This window comes from Mycetomoellerius zeteki, unplaced genomic scaffold (assembly GCF_001594055.1).
Source record: "Mycetomoellerius zeteki isolate Tzet28-1 unplaced genomic scaffold, Tzet1.0 scaffold220, whole genome shotgun sequence".
NCBI classification, from domain to species: Eukaryota; Metazoa; Arthropoda; class Insecta; order Hymenoptera; family Formicidae; genus Mycetomoellerius; species Mycetomoellerius zeteki.
Window position 1 is genome coordinate 1 of NW_017257173.1, and position 10,661 is coordinate 10,661.

The 10,661-nt window shown below is 35.7% G+C and overlaps 1 protein-coding gene across 4 annotated transcripts in view; it reads right to left on the bottom strand.

Moving 5' to 3' along the window:
* Positions 1-26: 26 nt before the first annotated feature.
* Positions 27-10,661, bottom strand: part of LOC108722850 (pleckstrin homology domain-containing family G member 5) — a 156,963-nt gene continuing 146,328 nt past the window's right edge. For 3 of the 4 annotated variants that reach the window (XM_018448189.1, XM_018448187.1, XM_018448190.1), the window contains 12 exons: positions 7,868-8,141; positions 6,946-7,091; positions 6,432-6,743; positions 5,814-5,963; positions 5,144-5,410; positions 4,631-4,846; positions 4,031-4,248; positions 3,452-3,628; positions 3,163-3,368; positions 1,725-1,954; positions 837-1,127; positions 27-742 (listed from right to left, as the gene is read on the bottom strand). In XM_018448189.1, the coding sequence (XP_018303691.1) occupies positions 1,122-1,127; positions 1,725-1,954; positions 3,163-3,368; positions 3,452-3,628; positions 4,031-4,248; positions 4,631-4,846; positions 5,144-5,410; positions 5,814-5,963; positions 6,432-6,743; positions 6,946-7,091; positions 7,868-8,141 (2,202 nt within the window). In that variant the 3' untranslated portion in view covers positions 27-742; positions 837-1,121. The remainder of the gene's footprint in view (positions 743-836; positions 1,128-1,724; positions 1,955-3,162; positions 3,369-3,451; positions 3,629-4,030; positions 4,249-4,630; positions 4,847-5,143; positions 5,411-5,813; positions 5,964-6,431; positions 6,744-6,945; positions 7,092-7,867; positions 8,142-10,661) is intronic. The other variant, XM_018448188.1, reaches the window with a different exon arrangement.

Genomic DNA, 10,661 nt, shown 5'->3' on the forward strand with positions numbered 1-10,661 from the left:
CACGCATAGAAAGTTAGGTTGTTACAATTGAATGAAGAGTAAAATAAATTTTTAAACAAGATTAATTAGCTAAATAAAACAGATGAAGTAACTGTCATTCCTATTTCGATGTCTAAATTGCGCGATGTCGATTACATATCGCACCGTAAAATTGAGACTTTTCTTTAGAATGAACGCAGCGATTTAAAATCTACAAATTTTTAAAGGTTTCGATGTCTTTGTATGATCTTATTTCTCATTAATGCGTTAAGTCTGAACAAGGCAATTGTATTCAAAACCTTCTCTTTCTTTTTTTGGTCGTTGAGTAGGCATTGTGCCCCTACAATAGGAAAAGGGAAAGAAAGACGCCAACTTGTACTCTTGCACATTCCTGGTTTCCTCGCTCGAAATCAATTTTCAATTTTCTTCGATTCTTCAAAGATTTTTGTTCTATCGTAAGGCGCCTAAATGAACTTCTTTAAAAAGGCGTATTATACGCTAGCTGCGGCCCTACTCACTATGAAATCTTAATGTAGTTACTCTAAGTAGGCCTTTCTGTTCCTCGCTTAAAAGTCTAAGTCGAAATCTGTATTTAATATTGCACGCAGCCGACACACGCCACGATGCGATATTAATCATAGATAACTCAGACTTAGTTCAATTATTACAAAGAGACATCTACGAATTACAAGGAGATAACGAGATAAAAGTAGCGATACGGTAGTGGTACAAACTTCACACGTTGATTTCGAATGGCCCCAATCTGAAATTCAGAAATAACAATGAACATTGTCGCTCTTATTGGTATCAATTTATACGACGTATCGACATGATATGACGTATTGATGACGTCTTACCGATTGTAATGTATTGATTGACTCGTTTTGTAGGATTTCAAAGAGTGCGAGACAATCAATCCTCGAAGATCAATGCTCCTCGAATTTTCTGTGTGCACTATCCACACATAGAGAGAAGAATGCATCTCGTTGAGCATTACATATCACGTGCATCCACGTCGAGCATTATATTCCACGTCAAGCATTACATATCACGTCGAGCCTTTACATATCACGTACATCCACGTCGATGATGTGGTCCATACCAAACGTTTGGAAAATTCTTCTTTCAGGTCAATTCGCAGGTCATTTCTATAAGCAATAATAGCGATCTGTTATTGAACGTTCCAAAAAAATATTAAATTCAAGCATAATGAAAAATCTGAAATTAATAAACAATAGTAAATTAAGAATCTCATGAAATTAATAAATTTAACGAATCTCGATTTTTTCTACATTTTTATTTGACGAATAATTACAATTTCATGAATCTCTAATTATTCTGGTTAATCTATTATTTAATTTTTATAAGAATTCTTACGTTCTAATAATGATCTTTGATTTATAAAATGAAACACCGATTCGTGAACCATTTATATTGATCCTAGATTGATGAATAGATTCTATCATTGCTTATTTGATATACAAATTTTATATGGAATTTTAACATTCCTTATATTTCCTAATTTTCTACAATTTCGTTTAAACATTATTATCACTATAATCTTTTAGCATATATTCGATTTAAATTGTAATGAATTTTTAATCAATATTGTAGAAAAGTTATTTTAATAATATATAAATTATACAAAATTAACAATTATAATGTCAAATTATTTTACAAAAATGTCCTAAGCTCTCCATTATATAATAAAGCTTTTAATTTTCTTAGAATTATAAAATTTATACCTTTTCCTCGACGATACTGCTCGTCGATGGTACTCTCTGCGAAGAATCTATCCTTCTCCGTCTTTCTTCGATAACTTCGGTGTCAGAACTGCCCATAGTTACTTGTGCTGATTGTGTCAGGGATGCATTTACGTGCCTCGTTTTCATCAAAGGCGGATTCCGAGATTGTGGTAATGCAAACCCTCGTCTGAGAGCACTTCGCGGCGGCGATGGCGGTGGATAGGATATACCTGGTGACACATCATCAATAAACGTAAGAGAAAGAAAGAGAGAGAGAAAATATCCGTTTAATTTTTTCAGAGAAACCGGAGATTTCAAACAAAATAACTTATGTTCTTAATGTTTTCTTAAAGTTTTCGGGGTCATTAAATTCGATTCTGGCCTCAGAATTCTAAAATTCAAATTTCAAAAAAATCTGATTATCTTAAAACAGCTGGGTCTTAATTCTTGGTATCGCGGAGTTTGAATTGTACCCAATTTTTAGTATTTTTTTTCGTAAGAGCTGAAAATGTTGAATTTCAAAGAGTATAGTAATCTCCATGAAGAAAGCTCTAGTGTCACAAGATTTATAATTAGAATTTAAAAGTTAGTTGGAAATCAGTATTATCTGCGTGACATTAATGAGTTTCGTTCAAATAAAGCGAAATTGGAAACTTGATGTACACACACACACGCACACGTACACACCACTGCCATTAAAAATTTTCTAAAACCAAATTTTATAACCAAATTTTTTTTTAAATTATATCATATTGAATCCACCGTTCTCTTTTTATTTCTGACTTGAGATTCGAATACAGCATTATCAAAAATTATTCCATAAGACAAGTTATATATTTCATAAAAATGCAAGTAAGCAATTTGCAAAATAAAAGGGAGTGATTCAAAATAAAGTCATCAGGCCAAAGGGTTAATAAATATATTGCGTTCTTCTTGTTTATAAGAAAATATTTTGAGAATTTAAATGAAATGAATTAGGTTTGATTTGTGAACAAAATAAATATATACTAAGCACGATTCTTGCAGAGATCCTTTTATATTTTTCTCTTCAAGTAGATAAAATACTAATTTTTATTAATATTTGCTTGACGTCCTCGAGCATAACTGCATTTAGAACAACTATCAAGCTATCATGTGTGTCAATATTTTATGTTTAATAAAATCTACACTAAGCTACATTACAACCTGGATGTTATGTTTCTCTCGTACCTGCGCCCTGGATGACAATTCCGCTATTTCTAACAAGCAAACGGCATTAAAATAGTTGTGAAATAGAGGAGCGCTTGGTGATTCGTACTTGTAATAGTAATTTATACGTTATGATCTGCGTGCATTTAATGTGTGTGACTACATGGCGTGACAGGGAGTCCTCATTGAAAGGTTTCGGCCTCGGAAAAACGCGACAAACATAGCCAGAGAGATTCGCGTCGGTAATTGCTACCTCGGTGTCCTGGTGAAAGTAGAGTGTCCTTGCTCTTGGTCATCTGCGGTACGATCAGTAACGAGTTCGGCGGCGTTGGTGACACAGTGGAGGTCTGCGGTGAGGTGGCCAGCGTCAGATTGGGCAGCGATTGACCCAGACTTGAATATGGCACGTGGACGCTCAGCGTGTTCGGTGTCGGCGATTTATTCATCAACGAACGTCTGATAAGTTTGCGAATTAATTTTAATAGGAATATTAATATTTATCGGTCATCGCGGAATCGATCACGCGTACGCTTTTTTACCTCATATGTATAGCTCGCTGATTGTGCCCGGAGCTGGATTCGCCGCCTTCTTCCGACGATAGCGAGCTCGACGCTCGCGGTTGCTCGTTTGTATCCACGCTAACGTTCCTGCTGGGGTTGTAGCTCGGTAGGAAGCTGCTGCTACCCGGAGATGCACCTTCCATCTCCATGCTACCACTGGAAACAACAGAAGTCACATTAGTACAGTCGCGGATGATAAATATTAAATATGGATAATAAATTATCTTCGACGCGACTCAGTAACCATCAATTGACAGCAACATAACTGTTAGTTATTTTTTTTTTAAATTTGTCACTCAATAATATAATATATAACGCTTTTACGTGTTACAATATGTGTTATTGTACAGTTATATTATTGAATGTTTCATTATCTGATCACAAGTTAACGAGATACCTGATGCTTTACTCAATGAGCTTCACCCATGACGTCACTATTGGATTGAGTAAGAAATTATAACTATCAGTTATGTAACTTATATCAATGGTACTGTTAGTTGACGTTTACTGCAATATTTTTTTTTCTCTCAATATCTTTTTTTTACAACACGTAAGTACCTGTGACTGTGAGCGAGACTGCTGCCGTGCGAAGCTCTGCTACTGCCACGTGGAGTTCTTGGAAAGGTATTGTCATACTCTTCTACTTCGAAATCGCCATCGCCCAATGTGCTCGGCTGCCTGCTGACAGACGCCAGGTTCATCACGGGCTCACCGAGTGACGGAACTTTCATCGATACGAATTGTTGTTGAGCCTGTTTCAAGGAGTCCATCCACGACTGGAAAAAATCAAAACAAATTTTTATTTAAGCTTGAAGATTTTATGATTTCAAGAAACTTTCATCTATTCATTAAATTAAGGCATCATTTATTTATCAATTAAATTAAGAATTATTAATTAAATTAAGGTTTCGTCGATATCGATCAATTATGTCGATTATGTCACTTTTTTCAATTGAACTACGCTTTGCTATAGTTTAACTGATTCTGTAACATTGCATGTATGATCAAAAGAGGGATGGAGAATTTAGCTGTTACCATTAATTAAGTGACTGATGAAAGCCATCGTTGGTGAACTACGGAACAGAATCTAAATTGGAACGGTGAATCAGTCGTCCTGTGAAATTTGTCGTAATTCGCAGTAGTTGTTAGCTGAGTTACCTTAGCTAGTTTCGGGTCACCAGCGCTGAGAATTAAAGCGGCGGAAACTGTCCCGTACTCGTTAAGATAAACCAATCCAAGACTAGATGGCTCCTTGACCTCGTGTATTCGTATGCGATCGACGACGTATGGCTGCCTAATGATTTTCAACATTTTCTTCGTCGACGGCTTGCAGATTAGTAGCATGTCGGTCAACAAAAGTACGTGCACTTCCATCTAAAAGGGGATAATTAACGGACTGTAGATCTCTACAAATAGTTTTTCCTAGTTAAATAGTCTGACCGATTCTCTGTTTGCTTTTTAAATATAGAAACGAAGATTCGACAAAATTTATAGGAACCGTTTTTGCAAAATAAATATAAATTGCAGCGAAATTGTTTTTAATCGCTTCAAAGAGCATGATAAAAAATTACGCACATTTTTCCTTTGACTACATATTATTTCTGCATGTAGTTTAAGACACAAAAGCAGTTTCCGATCGATTAAATAAATTAATATTCCATATTGATCTACCTTGCTGGTGGCAGCGTCTCTTAATTTCAAGTCTCCTTCTCGAAGAAGAGTCCTCAAGCTATCCTTTGGGCAGCCGGGCATCGGCGCTGTAGTAATATCGAGATTGCTGTACAACTTTATCAGTTTCTCCACCTCCTCGTCGAGCCCTTTGGTTTCCACGACATCATAGCATTCCAAACGAGAGGCTGCGTGGTCCAACTGAGCAGCTTCTTCGTTTCTCCTCAGCGCAGCATTCACGGATACCACAAAACCGTCCACGGATTTAATCTGGACGCAAAACGAACCCGATGAAACGTAAACAATCCTTTTTGCGCATTCCTCCCCCCCCCCCTCTCTTTCTCTTTGTATTTTTATTTACGAACAATTTTGAAGCAAGAATAAACCAAGTTCGTAATTTATGAGATTCACTATAGGTTTGTTCGCGTCGTAAGATCCAACATGCTCCAACATGCTCCTACCATAGCTCCTAATCACTTTATCAAGCGCGTTGGAGTAAGAGCTATAGTAGGAGCATATTGGAACGTGTTGGAATATGCGACGCGAATAAACCTTATAGCTTTCATCTACAGGAAAGCGTGGCTTATCACGAACGCGTTACCTTCGCTTCGCATTCCTTCCTGTCATGTACTACTAACCCAGAAATTGAGAAAAAGTAAAGCATAAATTTTACCATGTGTATCAATTCTGCGCGTTGATCCTCGTTCTCTGTGTTCTTGTAGACGGCTTTGAGCAGAAGTGAATATCTGGTGAGCCTCTGCATTGGCATAACCAGTATATCCATAAGTTTCAGTCGGTTACAGTCCTTTTGTGTTTCGCACCACTATAATGATGATAGAGATATTTCTATTAGTTTCTAATATACTTTACATTTTATTGTTTTAAGCTATAGTTTAATATTTTTAATAACTATAATATGTTCTTACAAGAGATATAAAAAAAAATTAAGTAGAAAAAACAATAAAGTTAATTCGATGTTTTTATAAATTGATATGTAAGAGGACATTATAATATCCTCTTACATATTAATTTATAAAAACATTAAAGAATTTTAGCACTTTAGATATTTTTTTTCATTTAAAGTTATTTTAAACAAATCCGCAGAAATTATTTATTTTTTGTTATTTTAGATAAGAAAATTCCTTTAAGATACCCAGTTATTTTTTCTAAAATAATTAACTGCATCATAGGTAATTTCGAAATTAATTAACTGAGATTAATAGTGAGATCGATAGCTAACTCCACCAAAGTAAGCCAACGGAAGCGAGCAAGAGTAACAGCATGTACATACCACCAAGTATGCTGTGAAAAGCTGATTATCGTTTAACCGATCCTTGCAATACTGCTGACACTTGCTCTGCTCGGCACAGTATCTTGTGTAAGGCGCGAACGTCTGCTCGAAAGTTTCGAAACCCAGTAGAAGATGACCGGGATCAAGCGGCTGCCCGCTCGATCGCGACGCATTCACCATCGCGAGTAGGTACTCAGTCCAAAAGTAGCGATTAGCGGCGTAGATATCAGGTATATTGCTGAAGAGTTTCAGCTTGTCGACCTCGATCAAGATATTCGAGGCTTGCAGACTACACAGACACGCCATGAAGAGCTACGATATCAAAAATGACGATCATCACTTTCAGGAAACATTGAAAATTCTAATCTCTTAATGAGATATCTCATCCCGAGCTCGTTATAATTTCAACATGTTTGATATATCAAGCAATCTTATCAGCTTGACGAGATTAATTAGTTTCACGAGTCTGTTTTCGTGAATTAAAACGTAGAAGGTATGTCGATACTTTACTTACATCGGTCACAACTTTTAACGTCTTAATGTATGCTACTTCGGTTTCAGCCAGTTCCCAGAGTGCAGTCTGCTGCTGCGTGTGTTTCTCAGAAAGCATTTGTGAATTCTCGACAATGTCGCGCCAGTCTCCTTCTAAATTGTAAAGAGCTGAAAGAATATCACGGTACTATAATTTACATTGCAACAATGTCTGCGACTGCAGCAAACTAGGTAATTTATTAAAGATAACGGTTGCTTTCCTTTTAGAAGACGCAGTCGACACAAGTGTCATTTTATCTTTGTCATTCATTGAATGCCAAGAAGAATAGGACGATGTTTGTATCGACTATGTTTTCTAAAAGGAGAACAGCCAATATAAATAAGAATTTTTCTGAGGACCGTAAAAAAAAATGAGAAAAAGATCCTTTAAATAACATTTTTCTGCAGAAAATTACGTACCGAATTATTTTGTTTAAGATAAGAACGTGTCGTTATCGATTTTCGATTTTCAATGCTAAGGCAGCGACGTTATTAGTAATTTAAATTACAATATTATCAGGGTCATTATATAGTACCATCCCAGAATTAATCTCGTCCTGATTCAGACTCAATCGCGCTTTCGTACTCGAACAAGAATGTGAGAAGAAATTCGAGAAATGAGAAGAGCATGATGTAAGAATAAGTAACGCGACTACTCTTAGCAGAGTAGTCGTTAAAGGGATCTTCAAACTTTGCTGATTCCGTTTGCATGTAATAAGATGGGGCTGACGAGAGAAAAGGATTTCAATGTTCTTCCACGAGATAAAAGTGTTTTTTCAGATAAGAGCGTGTCTTGCGTTAATTTGATCATGGATCATCGAGAATCTTCAGGATTCCAAATCTCTCATTTCAAGGAGCACTCGAAGGAAAAGAGAAATTAAAGGGCAAAAGTAAGAATCTCCTACCTTCTTCGTTAATAATCGTCACGTCGCACTGCAAATGAACGTTCGCGAGTTTCGGTACGCCATGTTTGTTGTACTCGTCTAGCTGAGCGGTTAATAAGTCCATCTTGATACCCTTAGTGTTAGTGAAGAACCCGCTCCATCGCTGTTTACTAGCTTTGAGTCCTGTAGCCCCGGCAGAACTTCGACCGGAAGAAACCGTAGTACCAACCTCGGAATCAACATTCGTGTCCTCGGTGGAAACGCTAAAGAAACGACCGCTTCGACTCCGATAATTCTATTGAGGAATAAAAGGCTCATTTTTAATTAACTATAGAATTTAGAATCAAAAAGTCTGATGACATATAGAAAAAGCAAATTAAAGAGAAAATTATTCTTTTTTACGTTCATATTCTCATTATATTTTGTTTATTTGATAGAGAAGTGATACATCTCAAAATTAGCTCTCTCTCTCTCTCTCTCTCTCTCTCTCTCTCTCTCTCTCTCTCTTTCAGGAGAATATTTTTAAAATTCTAAATTGGAACATTTTAAGTAACCTTTTAAAGAAAAATGGTATAATTAATAGGAATTTTTCAACAACTATTCTAGCACTAACAATTAACATTCCTTCAGTATATTTAATTAAACAAATATCTCTTTTCTATAAACAATCATTGTGCGAAATTGATTAGAGTTCTCTAATCAGAGTTTGGCCATGACAAAGAATCCGAAATTTTTCGTCAAAATAATGCAAGTGAAAAAAGATATATTTTATCTCGTTCTACAGTAGTGTAAGAGAAAAAAATATGTACTATCTCGCTCTGACTAACACAATTAATAAAAAATATCAGACCAATCATAGGTTACTATTTCATAGTCCGAGAGAATTTTTAAATCAGAGGACAAGCAAACTTTTGCATTACTTCTGCTTTTTAGAGGTAAATTTTGAGAATTATATTGTTTTTCCAACAAAAATATGTCTTTAAAGTTGGCTTCCTGTTATTATCTCAAGAATATGTTAATTTTTTAATTGTATCACTTCTATCAAACAAGCGATTGGTTATATAATATATCAAATATTTTTAACATTTTTGTTAAACATTCGCGGTAAAAAGACAGCATTCTGTTCTGTCATGAAATTATCAGGACACATTATTAAGACCTTTAACGGAAACTCGTTCGCTTCGTCAAGTGATTATACCGCGGTTGTACATCAAGTTGAAGGCTTCTCAGAGCGAAGGCAACATTCTAGAAATTGCTCGTTGAGTTATCGCGCTGTGTAATCCGCTATCGAGTGTGTGATGTGTTGGTACTCGCCATGAATAATGTATCGCGCCCAACACCGGGCCAGACCCGCGCGCGTTAAGAGAACCCTTTTCAGCATTTTATTAACGTTATCCCTTCGCCGTGTACCGTCACCGCCAACGTCGCGACAAATCGTTCTCGTTACGCTTGCATGCATTACATGCGTTACACAAGAGCAAATGCGAAATATTTTATCTCACACGTTATTTCTTGACACGACGTCGATCAATTTTAAACTTAGCATCTTAGTGTCATCAATTCTTTTTTATATTCCCTGCGAGTTGCGCAAAAAGCTGTACTATTCATAAAATAACTATTCCATTTATTAAATTAATTTCATCATCTAGTTTAAACGTTTTTCTTTTATAATGAAGAATGGCTATATAAAACAACTAGTATTTTCACATTACTTTTTTTACTTCTAAATATTAAACGAAGAATATAAACAATTTCAATCATACAATACGGAAAGAACAGTTTGCTGAAGTATCTAAAAATTTAGCTAGCAGATCTGAAAGTAATTTTATTGAACTATCAAAATAATTATATAAGACATTCAAGCATAATGAGCAATATTGCAGAAAATTTTTACATTCCAGCAACCATATCTTAAGCGTCCTACAGAATCATCGATAGTCTAACAAAATTATTTTCAGATCTGTATTTAGCGAAATTTTTAGATACTCCAGCAAAAAACCGGTCTTTACATTTATTATAATAATACAATATAAATATAAGTGAGATACCACTGTGAACTAGCAAATTCACTGCATCGAAATAGAAACCTCTCCACCCTGGCGTAAATGCGACACGATGTGTAAGCGTAATGTAGCGTAATCGACATTTCGCCTGCTCGTTTCACGTGACGCGAAATGCAGGCAGATTTCATCTCCGGAGGTGTACTGTAATAACGATGATAACGGATCTTTATTGCAGTCTACCGTGTCTTTAATGTGTACACCGTTCGTCACACTGAAAATACAACGACGCGCGGCGATCTGTAAACCGCACCGATCGACGTCGATTACGTAAGCTGCAAAAAAGACTAAAAATTTTCAAGCGTAAACGAAAATAAAATTAATGAAATGCGTAGTGTTTCAGAATTGCTCTTTCTTCTCATTGTTCTAAAATGGTATTTTGCAAAATTTAATTTAATTAAAAAGTTTAATTAAATTTTTTTTTATTCTTGCACACGCATACACTTCGGTATTTACTTAAGGGGTTATACTACCCAGGCGCACTGAAAAATGAACGTTTTTTTGGGAATTTTTTTCTTGGAAACTATTCAATGGATCATGGAAAATGAAATTTGAGGCTTTATTATACATGTTTTGAGGTATAAAAAAAATTTTTATTATAACTTTTGATACAAAATGGCGTCTTGGCAAGTGGTAAACGGAACATGTGTTTTTTCCGAGGAGCGAATCTGCGTACATCATAACATTCTCCGAACAGCACCTAGAGCAAAAAAAAAATTTGTCGTTAATCTACATCAGTTTTGCTAGGGAAGTAC